The 21,259-nt window shown below is 39.8% G+C and overlaps 1 protein-coding gene across 10 annotated transcripts in view; it reads right to left on the minus strand.

Moving 5' to 3' along the window:
• TRERF1 (transcriptional regulating factor 1) overlaps positions 1 to 21,259 on the minus strand; it is a 102,934-nt gene that overhangs the window by 11,785 nt on the left and 69,890 nt on the right. For 4 of the 10 annotated variants that reach the window (XM_062571869.1, XM_062571870.1, XM_062571868.1 and 1 more), the window contains 9 exons: positions 19,832 to 19,929; positions 10,248 to 11,895; positions 9,585 to 9,634; positions 8,700 to 8,850; positions 7,508 to 7,756; positions 6,272 to 6,346; positions 3,715 to 4,084; positions 1,570 to 1,630; positions 623 to 762 (listed from right to left, as the gene is read on the minus strand). In XM_062571869.1, coding sequence (XP_062427853.1) covers positions 623 to 762; positions 1,570 to 1,630; positions 3,715 to 4,084; positions 6,272 to 6,346; positions 7,508 to 7,756; positions 8,700 to 8,850; positions 9,585 to 9,634; positions 10,248 to 11,630 — 2,479 coding nt within the window. In that variant the 5' untranslated portion in view covers positions 11,631 to 11,895; positions 19,832 to 19,929. The remainder of the gene's footprint in view (positions 1 to 622; positions 763 to 1,569; positions 1,631 to 3,714; positions 4,085 to 6,271; positions 6,347 to 7,507; positions 7,757 to 8,699; positions 8,851 to 9,584; positions 9,635 to 10,247; positions 11,896 to 19,831; positions 19,930 to 21,259) is intronic. The other 6 variants (XM_062571874.1, XM_062571873.1, XM_062571876.1 and 3 more) reach the window with 6 other exon arrangements.

Raw genomic sequence — 21,259 nt, forward strand, 5'->3', positions numbered from 1 at the left:
GCATACCTTCTCCTCCTGGTTTAGGATCACTCACTGAGGGGACATACCTGGACTTGCGAAGTGCATCCTTGGGATGGACTGGGTATTGCAGTGCCAGAGCCAGGGATTTGGCTGTAAGGCAGTGGCTCAGAGAGGTATGTGGTCAGTGATGTGGAAGGGTTTTTTGGTCAATGATGTTGCTGCGCCAAGAAGGCTCCAGCCAGGGCAGAGAAACAGAAATAAATCATGCTGGAAGCAAGAGCAAACTGTGCTGAGGACTGGTAGGAGCCACGGAGACCATCCTATTTTCCCTCAATTATGGTCCCAAGACAGGCCCAAGAACCATTAGCTGCCTCTCCATGTCTGATCTCTGTCCTTACCAGGCAGTTCAATGTCCCCAAACCATCTGCCCAGCAATGATCCTTTCTCCTTGGTTTAAGGATAAACACCCTTCATCCTCACCTCACCTTAATGGTCACCATACAATGTTCTTACTTGAATCTGTAACATGTAGTTCTGTTTTTTGCTCAGCATTCATGGTAATTAATATCTCTCGAATGTATAGTACAGCACACAATCAATGTGAATTTCTTCAGCACGCATAGCATTACATATGAGTTATTAAAACAGCAAGTCATTGTACCTCTTTGTTGGAAGACTTTATTCTCCAGTTCTGGCCATGGTTTCCAAACCAAAGTAGCCTTGTGCACATCTTTCTCCATTAGCAATCTGTCCTGAAGCTCAGGAATGTCAGCCTGGAACCTGGACCCAATATTGATTCGTCTACAAAGATGAAAATGTAAGCAAGTGTTTAAATATACAATGTGCAGAGAAAAAACTATGTCATATTAGTTTTCACTTTGTTCCCAACTAAACTTTTATTACACAGAGTGGCAGGAAATTGTGTCAGACTGCTTTGTGCAATGCTTTACTCTCACTGGGATAAGTATTTTGATTATTAGAGAGGATCAGTCTCGGGGAGGGGGGAGGGAGGAGAGAGCGGAAACAAAAATATCAATACACAGTAGAGTAAACTTTTCTGAGACATCACACCTTACAGAAAACCAAGCTAGCTTACCGAAGTGCTGACTACCAAAGAGGCTAGACGCAGAAATGGTAACTTCCTGTTCCATACTCAGAGCATGGTACTCTTCAGCAGAGAGTAGAAAGACACTTTTCTGCTAACGGACAACACTGTTTGTGGCCTGCCCTAGGGAACACACCAAATAACACTTCTCCAAACCTCCAAAGATAATTTAAGAACTGGAGTACTGGATCAAGATATATTCTCCTTATTGCCCTTTTCCCAGACATTACTAGCCATTTTTCACCTTCACTAGCTCCTGTGAAGCCTTTCCTAACATTTTTGAACCATGACATCCACATCTCCCCACAGACACTTTGCTCCCAGAGTCCTCAGCTCCCAATAAGAGGTAAAATATGTTAAATGCATCCAGCCCAACATGATTTCAGGAAGCTGAAAATTACCTGCTTGGTTCAAAACACTTCAGGCTACCCACTCTATGTAAGAGAGGCTGAACTGGTGGAACTAGTCTATAAAAACAGCATCAAAAATATATCATTTCTTACGGTTCAACAGTCTGTTCTCCGGGCCCAGGCGTCACTGGAATGACACTTCCATCAATACTATCTGAAACAAAGATTAGAGTTTCTGTGCTTAAAACAGATTTTATTAACAATTATATCATTGCTGACATGTCACATCCCTTGGCTGTACTACTACCTCCTTATTAATATTTTGCAGAAATCAGTGATTCAGGAGATATCTGGGATACTTAGCAGCACTTGGGATACATTTGGCTCAAGATTACTCAGTTCCTGGGTAATCAAGTGTATTTCTCATGTAGAAGAGTAATCAGCCACACACAGGAGACTGCGTAACAGTTGAGGGGTTAAAACAAGCTTACTTTAAAGTGTGTATCATCAATAAAGACTAGAAGTTCTCTGTGCTCTCGCAGTCTGGAGGAGAACATTAGTCTGTGCAGTATATTAGCTGAATACAGAGAATCCATTCAATGCTTTAGGCACCTTTATAACAATTCCTATTTTGGCATTCTGATCAGTAATTACAAATACAAAAGTCAGTTATTTATAATTTTTCTCTAGAACATCACTTGAGCTTTATCTTTGTACCTCTGCTGGGAAAGACTTATTCTGGCAGTATGCCATAAATTGACACCATTTTACAATTACGTCTCGATGAGGCTCCCTGCAATTCCCCTAACCAACTTGACTGTATCTGTTAACTTTGTGTCTTTGTTATACCTCCATTCATAGCTACAGGGTTGTCTGGCTTCTTTGCTCTACAGTCTTCTCTCTCTTCAAAAAAGCTATTGCTTCAACTCTTCCCCATTCTTTATCTTACCTAACCTACAGACCTGTTGGTCTGTTCAACTTAAACTTGTAACCACTGCAAGTCAAAAGCCAGATACTTTTACGATTCTGAACATGTGGTTTTCTTAAAACACTGAGAATATCTTTTGAGAGATTAAATAATTTTGTAAAGTATCACTGAAATGCAACACACGTGCGCACAAAAAGCCCTACAGCCAGCAGTACCCATTTTACTTCGGTCTTTTAGAAGACTAACAACTAGATTTTAATGAAGTTACAAGAGCAGGAAAAAGTTTCTGTGCAAACTACTGTTCTGAACAAGATCACCAGCCCCAAATTCTAAACACTTGCCAAAAAGAGCAAGCAGGAGGAGACTGTAAGATAGAGAATTGAGTCAAACAAAACCAGGAGTCAATGCCTTTGTCAGAACATGAGTGAGGTAGCGGCTTTTTGTTGGAAGCAGCCACAGTAAATGCCACTCAGCAAATTTTTCATCTTTTGAAGGGGACTAGTATGGTCTGGTAGCATAAAAAGAAAAACAAGCAGCTAAAACATATCAGTACAGGTTACAGAAGTTGGTTACATGGTTGTTTTTGACTCGAAGGTCAGCAACTTCGATGGTATAAACTTACCAACCTCAAAGAGGGAAGAATGAGATGAGATTCTTTTCTTTGGGTTACAGGACACATATAGTGATTTTGTGTATAGGAATTTAACTTGCTGCTTGAGTAATCATGCTGGTAACATGTAACATTTTTAGCCATGGGAACCTTAAGGAATTGCTATGATAGCACAGTCAATTTACATCACAAAGTATGTAATGCAGCCCTCTGGTGACCCTGTCTGAAGTAACTCAGCCTGCAGCTACAATCTCTTTTCTACTGGAAGGACTCCTCCAGCCTACTAAGGAAAAAATATCTTCCTTCAACATTTAAACACAAAAAGAATTTAAATAGATATAGACAACGGAAGCGTCTTAACTTAGACAGGCTTCTACTACCATGATGATGTACAATTATCAACCTTTTCTTATTAAGCGCTAAGTAACAAACACTTTAAATCAGCCACGTCTCCAACCAGGTCTTTTCCCTTCACTTCAGAAGGCTCTGATGTAATGAGAGGCATAGTGTTCCTTTCTGCAGGTAGACCAAAACGAAAGATCACAGGCTCACTCATTGGTTAGGCTCCTCTCTCCACTTTATGTTTTAACACCACCTCTGTGAAACCCAAGGCAAATACACTGATAAAGACGGACTTTTCCTGTGAAGTTACAGAACCACATCTGTATGTAAGCACATGCAAAATCATCAGTGTGATTACACCAGAAAAGAACACAGCTGTATTTACTACGTGCTGCCACTTGGTAAATATAATACTTACTAGACCGACACAGGAGTACCCGTGGAGTAGGTGTCAGTGGAGTAAGTGGCAGCTGAGTATGAGAGGTGCAATGAGATGATGTGATAACACTGCTGAAGAGACCAGACCCTTGCCGAACTGGACTAAGCATTGGTGGCGGAGTGTAAGGGGGGAGCTCGTGCGTCCGGTCTAGCAGGTGGTCTCCGAGGACGCGGGGGGAGCGGAGCTGACTCTGGTACAGTGTGGCACCGGAGTGGGACATACTGAAGTTGAAGGAAGGAGGAGGTATGAAGAGAGGTTCGGGTCTATGTCGATACTTCTTCTTGTCCTGCAGTGGTTTGAAGTTTTCTTCTAATTTTGCAGCACTTTGATGAGGTTTTTTGCTAATTTCCTAAATGAAAATATACAGAACTTTAATATTTAGCCATGATTAAATGTGATTTGCATTGCACATTAGCCCCCACAGCCTAGAGCAAAAGCCACAGAAAAGCACAGTACCTGGACCTATGCAAAAGCATCAAGAGAGAAAGAAAAAACTGTACGAATAACCCTCATCTTCCTTATGGATCCCTCTGGGTTAAGGTATGGCTGAGCCATATGAAGATACAGAGAGGCTGCTGTCAGCTTTTGGAAGAGAGTGGTTTTCCAAGACTATCAGTCTCCCATTCCCTTCTTTAGCTCTTCCTGAATACCCTGGGCATTTCTATTAGCATTTAACATACACAGGCTCTTGGGACTTGCTTCATTTCCCAGTCACAGTTTATTAGACACTTTATACAAGATGTTTTCCAATGCATTTATTTTGTTTGACTGGGAGAGGCATATATGAGCTCAGTGAAATTACTGCAGCACTCAGCAGCAGGAAAGGAAGACAAAAAATGTAATAAATTCAAATTCTTTGCCTCTTATCACTACATTCCCATCAGCTTGAGTACAGTCCAGCTGCAAGGAATCTTGAACTTAACTCTATCCTCTTTCCTTGGAGGAAAATGGGTAATAGATGACAACTAGGGAAACAGACACTGCAACATTCCTAGAGTTTGAAAGTTAAAGCCATTTAATACTAAATCCATGCAGTCCACAAAGGGCAGAAGCTACAGGAGTTGTGCTAACCTGTAACCTGGGATTTCTTAGGGAAAAAAGAAAGAAATAGGTTCCAAGGTTGTGCTTCAAGACACACAGAAGTTGGTAGTATTAAATATACTGCTTTTAGGTGTTCAGACTATCGATCTTATTTAGAATAAACTTGGAAAGCAGAATAAAATTTTGGACTGATAGGGTTATTTCAGAATGTCTGCCTTCTCTGGTAAACACTACTACTATATAAAGGTAAATCATTACAGTGTATGTTTAGACAATATATATCTTTACGCCATGGGTGGTTCTTGAGAATCACATTCACCCAGTAAAACCCATGTTAAAGGAGCATTAGTACTGTCACCCTTTATCCCTTATGTTAATACATTCCAGCTTGTGGAAATGTTTTTGATTACAGAGGTCCTGTCCTTTCTGTTAGATCATGGCTGTATCCTCTCCAACAGCTGTTGACATTTTTTTCTCTCTAAAAAAATTCAGTTTTGGAAGAGCTTTCTTTCTGCAGGAAAAATGCAGTTTTACAGAGTATTTTGCAGTTTATAAACAGTGAGAAAAATGAAAAACTACAGGTGAGGGTTACCTGGATAGAGTCCATCATGATGATGAACATTTACTGATTTACTGCTCACAGAGCAAAAAGGGGAAGAGCCTTGAACTGAAAAAAAAAAAAAAAAAAAAAAAAAAAAGCAGAACCTAATCTAAGTCATAGATTAAGGGCTCTTTTTGTTCTGCTCCTTAAAAGAGCTGGCACTCCTTTCTCACTAGCGTGAAACAAACCAATCAAAATAACATCTCAGAAATCCTGTAAGCCCCTCTCTCCTAGAGTACCTATGGTACTCTGTGTATAGTTAAGCATAACTTAGCTGCAGTGGGGTTATGCCAATGACACTTTCAAAAACAAATACGAATATTAAAAGAGCTCTTGATGTCCATGGGCTTTCAACGCAGAATCACCTCTCTGCTTTCTGAAACTTCAGAAACTGATGCTCGTTATCCAAAAACGGATGTATCCTCTAGGGCCCTACTGCCCCACTTCAATAGTTTGACCTTGGGTATATCCTGTTGGACCTCACTTGTTGGCTAGGTTCACCAACCATCCTTTAGTCTTGCTGAATATTTGTTTTTGTTCTGTTTGATTCTACTTATTCCATGAATTTGTGTGAGCTTTTCTGCACAGCTCAAAGCACTGTATTAATAAAAGCAACACAGCTCCAGTTCTTTGGGATAAAGAAGTCTCCAGTGGCACAATCCCTTCACAGAAGAAGAGGAAGCTGTAGATGATGTGACCTTTGAATGCTTCCATTGCCACTGCTTATTAAAAAAAAAAAATAGGATCCAGGGAGGAAACTGTGCAAGTTTAGTTTGCTTGGGTAATAACAAAGACCGCAAGCATGATTTTGAATGCGCATTTAGCCAAACACTGGCAGATTTCATCAAATAATTTCACATACATTGCAGAAATATACAAGCCCAAGCCACCTACTCTGATGTCTCTGGCGAAGATCTCCCACTCAGAGCTCAAGGATTCAGAAAAGACTGCCCCCTTTCTCTCCAGAAACTAGAAATAGAAAGGAGAAACTGCACTGCTGAGTTACAAGTTAAGTATTGTAAGATGCTGGTTATTACTACAGTAAAGTAGAAGTTTACGCCTAAAATCTTCAGCTGAAAGGAAGAGAGTAAAAGATTTTATATATGTTTAAATTAATGTGTATGTTTGAGTAAAGATTCAGAAAGAGGTGATAAATAGGCAAATATTATAAAGAATATACAAATTAAATATACAGTATTATAAAGAACCACCCATGATGGTGTCTCTTGTCCCGTTGTTGGACAAGCATGGGTGAAAGAGGAAAAGAAAAGAAAAAGGAAAAAAAGGCACAGGAATATTTCTCTGCATTACACAGATGATACTATACAGTACTCATACCTCCCAGTAATCCCTTCTCATGCCCTTCTCTGCAAGCATGGATTTGAAGGAGCAAGCAGCAGCTATTCCTGCACTGAAACGTGAAATAAGTAACCCTGTTTGCTCCAGTACTCTTTCTGGAAAACAGTAAAGAGCATTTGTACGTCTCATTCAAGTGCTCATCAATTCCTCATCACACTAACAATTTCTGTTTTACGAGTGAAAGGAAAGCACTAAGCATAACTGGTTTTCTTGTTTCAGATTTCCCAGCAATTAACCCTTAGGTCTGATGCATACAGAGGTAAAGAGAGAAGTAAAGAGATTGTAAAACTCTGAGTAGGTAAGCTTCGTATCTGCTTACCAGCATATACTGTAATATATACGGCACAGAACCTTCCTTTCTACGGTTGAAATGAGAAATAGATACATTTGACTTGAAAAACAGGAAGAAATAGAACTGCTGAATTAAAGCAATAACATAAAAACGAAGCAGCCTGAAAAGGAAAAAACAAAAACAGTAAAAAGATACTCAATCCCTTTGTTGTAGTGGGATAAAAGAATATCACATTCCAATTTCAAATAATTTATTTTCAACTGAGGTCTTGATTCCCCAAAAAAGAGAAAATTAATATTTTCAAAGGACTGAGGAAGAAACGATAAGATGCTACAGGCCTTTTTCGTTTATTCAGTATCATTAAGATTCTGGACTCTAGAAAATATTCTGAAGTATGGACATTTTAGAATGTAGCAGCACTATAAGCAAAGGGATTTAACAAGCACAGCACAGTTCATGGCAAGAAATGCAGCACTCACAGCAGATGAGCAGGGGTTGGCCACTTTTGGACTGCACGGTGGAGAGCAAGTCATCTTCACGAGAACTGGCATCTCATCATCTGACACAGGGTTGGCAGGCTTGTCTTTGACTGTGGCAGTGTTGGCAGAGGGCTGCGTGCTGGGCTCGGGTGACAGAAGCTTTACAGGGACAGACACTGGCATGACGATGGGCGCGAGGCTATCCACCTCTTTAGGCAGCGGCTGCTGTGGTGGTTTCTCTCCTTCATCCTGTACAGACAATTAAAGGCTTTCAGCCCCAGTGAGAGAGGACTACTTCTGGACTGATATGCCATGCACTGTAGGCATCGTGGCTGAAAAGAAGTGGCCATGGTTATGAAACACACAGTAGCACCGTGGCTCGGATTCCATCATTGCCTTGAATCAAGTTGGCAGATTACATACAACTTTTACAAAAGATTCAGCCTTAGTGCTAAAAAGCCACTTAAAACATCTTTGTAAGTTATCTCACAAAAGGGGGAGATAAATGTGCCCTTTCTGTGACTACGAAGGCAGAATTCCCCAGTCACTCACCTAAAACCAAAAAGACACAGATGGCATAATGCTACCAGTTCTTTGGTTTGCTGTAGTATTACCTACTAGGACTGAATTTCTAAAATATTAGGACAATGAAAAACTATTTGACAGGACAAGTTATTTTTATTTAGAACAATTCAAACTCATATTTTTAGTTTGGTATTTGTTGATACCTATAGAACTAAAACACTTGGGAAGAAAGCTGTCAAAGATTCAACAATCCTGCTCCTTCAATTAAAGCTTGGGAATGCTTCCAATAAACATCCCTTAGTCATCCACGCAGTCCAAATGAAAATAAGGAAGACTTGATGTTCCTGATATTTCTAATATAATAAACAAACATGAGGGGGAAAAAATTAGAAGCTCCTGCCATGAGTTTGTAGGGTGTTTTTGTAATGTGCAGAGAAACAAAGAGGCACAAATGTTTTCCTTTCCTCCTCCCTTGCCTCTCACTTTTAAACAAGACTTCTGGCCTATAAATTAGCAGGATTATGTATATTTCTACTTAAGTAGCATGTGACATAACAAAACAGCACTGGGGAGAACAAGGTTTGGTAGCAAAGCAAAGCATAGCAAAGCAAGCAAACATCAACATGAAAAGGAGAGAGCCAAATACAGAAGTAAAATGAACTGCTACCTGCTTGAAGTTAGGAGATGCTCTTACTCCTCCATGTGACCTCATGTGACCATTTAGAGCAGGCAAACTCTTAAACTCCTTCAAGCATATTGAACATGTTAGCTTGTTCTTCGCATCAGCTTTCTCAGGAAATGTTTCTCTGCTTTGACCGCTATTTTTTTTTAGCATGGAATAGAAGAGGAGACATCAGTTTGGTATGTTCCCTTTGAGGTAAAGGAAGCCTTTTAACTGAGAATATCAAGAAAATTTTATAATTAAATAGTTAGGAAGCCACAAGTAAGCATAGGGTGAATGCTGTGAAATACGTGGGCAATAACCTAGATCAGCTGTTCCCAAGATGGACAGAAGGACAGTTTTCAGTAAGATGCACTCACCAAAACACAGCCCTCAGTCTGAGATAGCCTGAGGGCCCATGGGTTAGAAGAAAAGATCTACTTGTGACAGACTCACATTGCCCTACTGGTGACCACACTTAATGAGCACTTGGACTTAAGACCCCTACTTAAGCAAATGACAGTGATAGAGGACACTTCAGCTCTTCAGAGGTGAGACCTTAAGAAAAACCAAAGATCCTGCTGCCAAAGATAGAAATCTAAATAGTGAATCACCCCTTCTCACACAGATGCAATAGAGCTTTAAAAGCATGCTGCTCCCCAGCCTCCACTATTTCTTTGTTTTGTTTTTTAAATATATAAAGCACTTATTTTATTTTATTGCTGGGGATGGAGGAAACCATGCAAACTCATCTCCAGAAAGCACAAAACTAGAGATGCTTCTGGAACGCCAGCATCCATGACCTACCCAAAATACTTTCCCCTCCCTCCCAACTGCAACATTCCTTTGTATTTCTCATGTTTAAATGAAAAAGACCAAAATTTATGATACCTTTGTTCTGGAGACAGTGGCTGCACTCTGCCATCTGATAGTTGCATCTGCTATCAATGGAGAGGGGGAAAAGAAGAGAAAAGTATTTTTCAGGTAATATCAATGCATAAATGAAGGTCTTCACAGCTTTATGTTTACATTTTGCATATGATTTTGCTAATATTAAAAACATCTGAATTGAGAACCTTACATTTATCTAACAAATCTGTACCTCTATTTATGCGGCTAGTGCATTTTCTTACACTCATCTGCTGCTTCAGGCCTTCACTTTGATTTTTAGGTATTACTTTTGGAAATAAGCAGTTGACTACATTTTCACATATATTCAGGCCCCCAGGTACTGATATATTAGCAGAAGCACCCTGTTGTAACTGATTTCCTCTTCATCAGAAGCCAATTCAGAACTTTCCAAATCCTTTCTTGTTAGGGAACCCATAGTCCCCATGATAACAGCTGGGTATTGCTGCTGGCCTGGCCTGAAGCCAAACCAGCAACATTAATGTAGACAGGTGAAGCCTGTTAACACAGTTCCCCAAAACATCCAGGTAACACCCACTGCTCATACCCCAGCTTTCTAGGTCTCCTGCAACTGCTTAATTTCTGCATACTGCTACTCTTCTGCAAAACAAGTCTGTCTGTGCAGGGATCAAAAATATTACATACCTGAGGCCACATGGTGCTGGGAGAGTCTTGCTGAGAGCTTTTGTTGTTCACATGAACTCCTGACAGCGGTAGAAGAGTTCGATGAGGAACCGTGTTACCTACAGAATTAATCTCCTGCCGTGTGGGGTCCTCTGCTGTCTCTGGTGGAGTGAGGCCAACATGAGAGTTCAGAGTCTGACCTCGGCTCTCATTTGGATATTGCTTCTGCTGATCCTCTTGCTGCTGCAGTAAACTCTGCGGGTACAAATGCCTATACTGTTCGTGGGGATCTTGGTAGCAATACTGAGGCACTGCTCCCAACTGGATAAGCTGCACAGGATGACTTGGATCCTGAGGGTACTGGTGTGATTCATGCATAGTCTTTGGATCAGGTTCCCTGTGGTATGGAGGAAGCTGCAATTGCATCTGCTGTTGCTGCTGCTGTAACTGTTGCATGACAGGTTGCGTTTGATAATACTGAGCTATTTGCATTGGACACTGCCTCTGTTGCTGTTGCCGAGTTGGCTGTTGCTGCTGCTGTTGGATCTCTTGTATTGAAAGCCGTTGATGTCCCTGCTGCGGCTGAGCATAGTACTGAGCCTGCTGCAAGTGCTGCATCTGTTGTGGTAAGAGCTGCTGAGACTGCATTTGTTGAACATGTGGCTGTCCTTGCTGAAATGCAGAATGCATCTGCATTTGTGATAAATGCTGCTGGTAGTCATAGTACAAATGTTGGTGCTGCATGACTTGCATTTGTTGCTTTTGCTGTGTGCTTGCAAAATTCTGATGCATTTGCTGTGGCACTGGTTGATATCTTTGTATACTGGAAGTTACAGGCTGTTGCTCAACTGCTGGCTTCTGAGACAGTAGCTGCCGAAGTGCACTATCACCAGAATTATCCAGCATTGAAGACTCCGTGTGCAAAACCTGAGCCATGTTGTTGACTTGAATTCTCAGATTTTGGTTAGCAAATACTTGTGTAAAGGAGTCCAATTTATGCAGGACCCCACTGGTAATTTTTTGTGATCGATTTTCACCAGATTGAGAATAAGAATATTGGTATCCATCATGAGACTCCCCCTGCCCGAGAGGGCTCCACATTGCATTTTGATTATTCAAATTGTTCCTTACTGGGACATGGTTTCCTGAGACAGAATGCGTCCAACTTGTTTGTCTAGATGTATCCATTGACCCAAGACTTTTTGAACCTACAGGCAAAGCTATACTGTCTCTTGAATCTTGGGGAAACTGGGGAGAGAGCGGAGATGCTTGAGGAGCATCCATAACAGATGTCCCATAACTATGATTTAGAGATGGAAGGGAGTTCATCTGCTGTTGTTGGTAGTACAAGTTCTCATTGTTGTTGGCAGTATGATTGGTTTTATACAATTGCTGGTCCCCCATTTTTGGTCACTTTTCTTCCAAACTTACAGGCACACAAACCACTGAAATCTCTATGAACCCTGAGATAGCTGAATAAGGGAAGGGGAGGGAAGAGGAAAAGAAGCTAGAATTACTTATAATTCAGCATGTCCATGTGTATCACAAGGACTAAGATTTCCTCCAGTCTATCAGTAATTCCAATTTCAGACTCGACGTTGCTTCACATCTTCAAGAGAGGACCAAAGCACAAATCTTGCACAGTTAATAGGTTCAGTGCACCAGGCACCTGTGAAGCAAGAGAAAAGCATGGTAAGTGCTGGCTTTCTACATAAATGGTTATTGCCTCAAAGAAAACTAAAACTCCTAGCTGGAAAATAAATCATATGCAAAATTATAGCAGCTGGGCTATTCCACCGCAGGCAACTCCAGATGGCCAAATACTGCTCTCAAGACTAGGCTTTAGCCAGACAACTATCAAGCTAAATCACCTTTCTACTGCTAGTCATCTTGTCAGAAGGAATACACCCATTTAGTAACGCTAACTCAAGTCATACTGCAGACATCACAGATGCCTCCCTAAAGGCCTGAAAAGGAAGGTAAAAGAAAAACATAGCTTTGAATTCAAGCACTCAGATTTCTGGGTGCAAAAAGACATACAAAAAAAAAAATGTAATTGTTATCCAGGTTTTGCAGCCTTTCACAGATTCTTAAAACTTCCAGGGTATTTACAGGAGGTGTCCACCAGTGGTATGAAAATACAGTGTAACTGAAACATAAGGGGCAAGGCTAATACTTATTGCTATGACAATAAAATCACAAGCATAGTAACCCAACCACACCTGTGCGCATAGGTTTGTTCATATTCTATATGGAATTAGATTAATGCTAAAACCAAACCAATCCATGGAAATTTTTATGATAATTCAACTCATACAAAGGGTCGCTGAATTCCAACTTCTGTTCTATACTCTGTTACCCTTTTCAGTTTGCATTATTTTAATGGAATAATTTATACTGAATGTAACCATTTATCATTATTAGTGTATAAATACGAAGTCAAAGCAACACTTCACAGATGTCTGAATTGTTTCTCAAAGAATAAAACAGCAGCAAAAAATATATAGGCACATTACAGGCTTGTTTTACTATTCCAGAGTAAGAAATGATCACCCTGTCTATATGCACACATCCAGATGCACGCTGTGCCTACACACATAAATGCATTTTAACGCAAAAGAGGTTGATGCTGAACTTTAACAAGAACACAAAACAAACACCAAAAGCAATCATAACTCTACCTCTTTCACATCTGCCTTTCTAAATGTAATGCTTACCAAAGACCCCTGAGTACTGATAGCCTACCTTTCTAAACTTAAGAGAATCTCTGATTTGGATGGATAAATGTTAAGTCACTGATGGAGAAAATTTTAACCATTTTAACCAAGGTTTATATATAGCTGCAGGCACAAAAGAAACCAAACCAAACCAAAACACACACACACAAACAACCTGCCCTACCACCAGCAGCACTTTTCAATTCTGGCATAAAGCATGAAAAAAAAAAAAAAAAACAGCTCCCAGTGAAGAGGGCTTTCAGGGTATACACACAGGTTTTGTGTAAATAGTCTGCAACCATTAACACATAATATTTTCATGTGACAAACAATGGCTGAGAATAATTGCAAGCTTATTTCTCCTTTCAGAAATATAGATTGCTTCATATTTTCTCTGAACACACTCCCTTGCAGATTTTTACAGATGTACGATTAAAAAAGGTATCAGTCAACAATGAATGGTCAGGCTGCCAACAGGATTCTTCAGCCACAACCCAACTACAAAGATTTCCTACTAAAAATTACGAAAAGAACCTAAACAAAGCCTACACAAAACATTCAAAGGGCCTAAAAATAACACTGTGTGATATTTCACACTGAAAGGCCACCATCTTTTAAAGGAAAGGGGGAATCCTATATAGGGATATGCATCTCCTTTTATGCCTGCCCATTTAAGAAGGCTCAGTGACAACACTTTTTTCTACAAGACATCTAAAGGAAGTAAAGCACTAGCGGGTCTGTCACAACTGGTGTGCCTGTTGTGCAGAGATGGTGTGTCCCCATTTTCACTTACTAACGGTACTAGAATTCACATTACATTCTTTGTTGTTTGGCCCTTATTATAAAGCTTCTGTTTGAAGTGACAAGTATTAATCACTAATAACAAGACATGATAGTGATACAAACCAGTAAGTGAGAATAAACACTACAGGAGATAATTAAAAGACCGCAAGAGTTTCAGGAGGAGGACAGTAAGAGTGCTTACGCTTAATGCATCAGAAAACATCAACATGATTTATAAAAAAAAAAGATATAAAAAAGAATCAAATGGCCAATTAGGCTCCTAAGCCCCCACCCTGCCCGCCTGTAGGACCACCATGGTGGCATGTGCTACCTACCACCTGTTCCAGCAGCCACAGTGACTTTTGTGGCCAGCAGAGAAAAAGCCAGCCCCTGGACACATGCCAAACGCTGTATACTGCACCTTTTTCACCTGGGGGCTTATCAGTTCTCGAGGTACTGGAAAACACAGTCAAAAAGGTCTGTATTTGAAATATTAGCACAAACCTCTCTCAAAAGAAAAGATGCTCAGAGACACCTCCTCTCCAATAGCCCCATCATCCTCAACTTACCTCCAGTTTGGGAGGTGGGATACATTTCTTAGGGTGGTTACAGAGTTGTCACCACAATTACACAGAAACAATGCATTTGTAAAAACCTGAAAAGTTACAATAAAATATTACATTAAAAAATACCTACCAAGTGATAAAAAGACTACAAAGCTCAGCCACTTCACGTAAGACTCAGAAGTCATACGTGAAAATTTGGATTTTTTTTGGGGGGGGGTTGGGAGTGGGGGACACCACCCAAAGATGGAAACATTCCTTCAAAAGCATCACTTGAGCTGGTGGGAGAAAACCATATGTCTCTAAAAGCATTTTTTTCTACCTTCAGGTAATGGATAAAAAAAGCGCACAGGCATATTGACAAAAGTAATTAGTAATAACCCAGTCCCTGAGATACCAGCCTGAAGAGGCTTGAATTCAAGGAGTTTATGTTGTATACGCTGCACACCCGCAATCAACTCTAATAAAATGCTAAGGGTATACATTGGTTAAATACATGGCACTGGATTAAAACTAATAAAGAGTATTTCAGTGCTGCACATGACATTATTAAGGCTTTGGAGGCACAATAGTTAGTCTCAGGCCAACTAAGAAGCCACTGGCAGCATACTGAATGTTTTCTGTTTCTTTCAATGACATTAGCAACAACTATTACTACTAAATGGTTAATCAAGTAACCCAACTTCTAAAAGCAGCATGAGTTTTAGGGCAGCAATGGTTATGCAATTCTACATTTATTTTCTTTCTAACAGTCATTCATGCTACTTAACCTATTACATTTTTGACATTACAGATATATCCCAATTACGGAATCATTACAAAGAAACATGAAAACAAATGCAAAAGGACAGAAGCATTTCTTTAGACTGCCTAGAAAGAGAAACACCCTATTTAAGATAATGGATGGAATCTGGACTCAAACTAATTGGAGTTCAATTGATTTCAACAGGGACAAGATTTCACTCCAACTCTTATCATTTCCATGTGGTCCCCTGCAACTCGTACAGCTCCAATCTCCAGATCAAAAGCCACAGACATAGCAAGCTTGCTGAAATATCTTTACACGCTCCAACTGCCTCCCTCTTCAAATACAAGCAACTGAAAGGAAATACAAATATTACTAGTCTTTCCTGGAAGCATGCCACAGCTTAATTCTGGTACACATAAAACGCAAGAATATTCTAATGTTATCAGTCTTCAATAAAGATGATGCAATTTTCCATGCTTAATAAACCATATCACTGGAGAGTCAGAAGATCTTAGAGAAAAGGGCAAGCAGCAATATATCAGAGAGTTGGTATTATAACACACCCCCCTCAAAAAAAATCCTCCCAAACTCCATCACACAATACAGATCATGAAACCTGCAGAATTTTTCAAGTACAATAAACAATAGTCACAGTTACTCTATTGAACTATCTGAATCCACATGAATTTCACAGCAAAACATCACTCCAAGTAAGTCAGTGCTTGAAAGCTGGGTTGGATGTGGGCTGAAGAAACAGGACTGAATACCAGCCAATTTCATTTTCAACTAAGTTAATAGAGAGGGATGACAAAAGACTGTAGAAGAGCAGATGCTGAAGGAAGCAGACTCATTAATGGGCCATAAAGTTATTACAGCACTGATCTAAGCTGTCTCAGTACGGTGCACAGCTGTGAATCAAAATGCAATTGGATCTTATACTTTACCCAACTTACTCTAAATTTTTTAGTAGTCACTTTAATCAAAAATCTACATGTTCTACAGATGAATTAAGAGTCAGCCTGAAAAAAGATGACAACTGGATAAAGACCTTGATTTCCATGCTTAAGAAGGCATCAGCAAAAAAAGGCCTCAATGCCCAACAGGTCTCTGCAGGACAGAGCTACTCACAAATAACAGTATTAGCAGACTGCTCATTTGATGGGGTGCAATCTGCCCTTACATTGTAAAGAACTCTAACACACTGTCAGTTCAAAATAGTGACCACTTTTAGCAATCTAAAGAATATTTTTGTAACACGTAACTTAAGGTATCAGAAGTGTGTCCCTGCTGTGTGTTCTCCCAATACCAGAAACAGCTCACTAAGAGGTTTTAATCACATCTTACTGCCCTTTACTTGGGCAGGCTGAGACAGGGCTTTCTCAAGTGGCTCTCTTTTTGTTACTAGAATATAAAGCTTCATTTCTAACTATGGAGGGCCAAAATTCAAGAAGAGTACTTCTCTGTCGCCTTCCTTTATTTCTTTCCTTTAAAATTTGCTTCCTCTCAGCTTCAACAGAAACAAAACAGGATTTACCTTATTCAAATTTTTAGCCTCTTTTATTGGAATGTCTTTACTGGCCTGTTCTGTTGTTCAGAATTGTGGGATATTTTGCTGTGATATACCTTAGTCAAGACACTTGACAACCGTCACTTACATTAGCTCTCTCTTTGATTTTCCTTAGGACAGATACACAATTACACAGTCCTTCCTTCTCTAACAGACTCCATTCCATTAATGTCAACAGTATCAGCAGCCCCTTTCACACTGGCTAACTCTAATGCAGCCTTTAAGCATGCAATAGCACAGACAGGCATGACCTTTCTAGCTGGGCACCACCAACATACAGCTACCACCAAGTACCCACTAAGACGAGCAGTTTTAAAAACAACAAGGAACGACATAAAAAAGGACACCCCAGCATTACCGAACTTCAGCTTCCAGAAGCAGAGCTACAGCTATCACTACAAGTTTGGATGTAAAGACTGCAGTAACACCGGATGGCTGAGAAGCACAGCAATGGGGGAGAAGAATAATGGCATAGTTCGAAGACCTCTGTGCTGCTGCAGAATTTTTTTCACATGCCAGGTTTGCTTGCTTCCATAACTCCTCTTGCAGCCACATTTCAAATCCGAGCTCTCTTTTTCTGGCCCAGGAAATAAGCATGCAAGAAAAGTAGCATGGTACTGAAACAGAATGAGTAATTTCTAATGCCAAGCAAGGTGATTGTGTATCAGAGAGAAAAGGAGGAAGATAGGTACAAAGAGGGTAACCCAGATACCTACACTTTCTTCAGACAGAAACGCTAAATACACATCTGATGTAACAATACAGGCAGGAATTGAAAACAAGGGTGAAAAAGTGTTGGGATTTTGGCTGTTCTAGCTAGAACTAATGCCAGAATAGCAATATGGATTTCAAGGACCAAAGACAATTTTATACAGCTACTTGAAGGACAAATGACTAGGGCTGAAAACCATTTTCATTGTAATACTGGATACAATAGCTCATGTTTCCAACTGCACTTCAATTCTGACTTGCTTTGAATGGCAGCGGTCTCAAATCCATGCCCATATATGCACCCAAACGTTGGCGTCGTTAGGCAAAAAAAACACAAAAAAAAAAAACCCAAACAACATCCTAGTGTATGAGAATGTAAGTAGATAAAATAATTGCAGAAATGAAAAGAGTATGTAAGGGAAGCAAAAGGAGGAAAGTAGTGGGAGAGCTATGCACTCTTAAAAGGGAAGGAGAAAATAGATTATCTGCTTTTTAATATTAATGCTGGTAAATCTTCAACAGTTGCACAAATCCTTCAAAAATTATCATTCCCGCTGCAGCTGAGCTCCTTCTGCAGTGCAGCTGGAAAGGCTGCTGAATCTCATGTGGCTGCTCATTCGAGCTGTTCCCATTTCTACTCTTAAGAGAGACTAGAATGTCCTAATTCAGTTTAATAAAGAACACATTGGATTTAGGGGAGGAGAAAGGAATGTAAGAAGAGGGAGGGGAACCTAGCAATTTCTCCATTTCAGTGCAGTTTGAGGAAAAAAAAGCACAGCAAAAATAAGAGTTTGTGATCATCTCAGGAAAGCCTCTAGAAAAGGAGGAAGAGAGAAGAAGACAGACAAATAGAAACATTTTTCTCTCCTTTTGATGTAATTTACAAGTAGAAAATACATTCTCAGGCACTGGTAATTTAAAAATTTTTTCTCCCTAAAACTAACATAATTCTTGCTATTCAAGAAGGGGTTGATTTCTAAACAAAACCATTAACTCAATTTGGCGTAACGGATATAAAGTTGCATGAATTCCAAAGAAATTAAGAAGGTTGCTTCTGCAAATTTGATTATCTTTGTTGTCAGCTAAATGCTGTTACAGTTTCAAGATACTTTGAAGGGTTCTCAGAACCGTCACTGATGCATGTATCACATTACTCCACAAAAACGGCAAATATAAAATGACAATATCACCTCACAGTACTGATGAAAGAAAATATACCCCAAAATAATAATAAAAAAGAACTCTACTACAGCTAGAAGGGCACTTGAATTGCATATTCTAAAACTACATGACTAAAAAGCTTACAGAGGACAGGGTTCTGTAAAGGCACTGATTACATAATAAAAACATGATTTTTAGTATGCACCAATATATTATTGCATATTTGATCAAGGCTGAAGGGAATGTCCTTTCTCTGAAATGTCTTCACAGCTGATCTAAGCTTACTGACTGCTTATATGAAATAAACTGTTGTACCTTCTGGTTAGCCTTAGATCAAGGACAATTCTTTTATATGCTTCCTGGAAGATATACATCTTCCATTATCAAAAGCACCCTCACTTTCATATTTTGGTTTATTTCTATTACAGAATTGACTGCATTGAGTGATTTGTCTTCCCCCAGCAAGACCCTAGTGCTGCAGACCTGACAAGACCCTGGCACAGAAGAACTTAAAAACAGATAGGTTAGACACTGCCCACTTATTGTACACAGCTATGTTACCATCTCTACTCATGCTGCTGATGCAGGGTTAGGGGTACAGGGGAGCATTTTTTATGCCTTTCCACTCAAACATCAAGCCATCAGCTATTGCTGAGACCACAGCAATGCCAAACACACTATTTTAGTATGAGGTGAGCATCCTTATAACACACTTAACCAGCTTTTTACTGACCTCTACAGTGTTTATGCTCCAAACCTTGTAATGCAACTGCCTTTTTCTGTAACTATAAATGTTGTAAACAGAGAACATACGCTGGGATTTGCAAAAACAGGTAAGAAGGAAACATCCTCAGACAGATAAACAATTAAAAAAAAAGAAGAAGAAAGAAGAAATAGTATGCGGGAAATAGCATATGGTTAAGCTTTCAGAAGAGAGGAACAAGCTATTTTGAGCCCAATACCTCCCCCAAAGGAAAGTGGCTTTTTAGAAATGCAGCTGCAGGACCCATCTGAAAATGATTCTTCAGATCTAATGACCTCAAATAACAGAACATCATGGCTTCTTTTTTTATAAAGCAAACTAATGTCCATCTTGTTGGTAGCAGACAATTTAGCCAAGGTGGGTCTTTAGAAGAGATTTAAATACGTGGGGATCTCCTATGGCATACATATTAGGATACATAAAATAACGTTTTACAGGACCCAAAGCCAATACAAACATCATATTTGAGAAATCCATCAACAAAGCTACAGGGATGCAGAAGCACAACCTTTGGAAGATGGTCAACAGGTATTGAGTCTCCTTTAACAAGTCAGACTCAAAAAAAGTGGACACATGATGCTGCTATGATTACCTGATTTGTGAGTACGTGTGAGACTGCTGTTTCTTGCTGTGCTGTCTTCGCCATAACATTTCATGCTGCTTTCATTCTGTGATCTCAAACTGATGTATCTAAACATAGAGCCAAAGAACAGAAATTTGTATTTTCCACATGATTACCTTTTAAAAGATCACCAACTGCCCCCAAGCCATGAGGAGACCTGCAAGAATGAGCTTTCTATTGTAACACAACCAATTACTAACTTCTAGTCAATATGGCAGCTTCATGCTACTCCATTCTTCAATGCTCTATTGCAAAAGACACCTATTAGTGCTGTAACTCCCTTAAAAAAAAGTACACACACACACACACACGCACACACGCACACACACACACACACACACACAAATAAAAACTCCTTTTCCATATTGATAGTGAGAGTTTGCTTCACTGTCAAAACCTCTGGGATTGAAATTCCAAGTTCTTTCAAATTACAGGTTGAAATACCAGTAAAATCATTTTTTCTTATTACTCAGTTTGGTGCCCACTGCAAAAAAAAAAAAAAATAGGAATGGTTTACGCTGATGCAATAAATAAAACAAGATTGTGCCTCTGCTGCACAGACTGTAAAGATATCACAGCATCTTCCTTGTCTTTGCCAGAACCCAAAGACATGCTAGATGCTCGCACAAAGAAGCACAGTTTGCTGGCCCAGAATTTGCAAACTACATGACGAATGAATGTTACACAAACAAGAGAAGGTTCAGCATTCAGGAAGGGAGGGATTAATGAAAGTCAAAGGTGTGGGAGATACAATCAGGTTGTCAACTAGTTCAGAAGAGATATCTAGACAAGGCATCTTAAATTATTTAAATGAAAACAACACATTCTTTTTTGTAGGTGCTTCTGCCAAAATGGCTTTTAGGGAAGGCCCTGAACGAAACAAGTCAGGAAGCTTAAGATGTGATTCACAGTTCACTGATGTCAATGGGAAATTTTCCATTCATGTCAGACCCTGCTAACAGATTTTGGAAAGTCTTTCCTGCCAGAAAAGACAACTGCATAAAAGATAGTTTGTGAGAGCACAGTACAGATAACCTCAGGGACCTGACCAGAAATTTCCTCCTGTCACTCACTGGCGGCTTGTCACCTTCACACTAGATTTACTTCTTTAAATTATACTTTAAAAATCTCTGATAATAGGCTCCAGGCATGGTGATGTAACTACATGCAAGAAAAACTCAAAAAAAGCCCAAGCAGTTCCATAATAATAAAAGACTCTCCTCCCCCAGCCAAGTAAGGAAAATAAATCCAAACAATTTTCTTGCCCTGCTCAGCAGTAATCTTCGCTTCACACTCATGTTCCATAAAAGCCAAAAGGACAGGTTCACAGCACAATCCAAACACTAACACATTTGATCAAAATATCCAGCATGGGAGATAAACCTCCTTATGAAGCCT

This window comes from Rhea pennata, chromosome 3 (genome assembly GCF_028389875.1).
Source record: "Rhea pennata isolate bPtePen1 chromosome 3, bPtePen1.pri, whole genome shotgun sequence".
Lineage (NCBI taxonomy): Eukaryota > Metazoa > Chordata > Aves > Rheiformes > Rheidae > Rhea > Rhea pennata.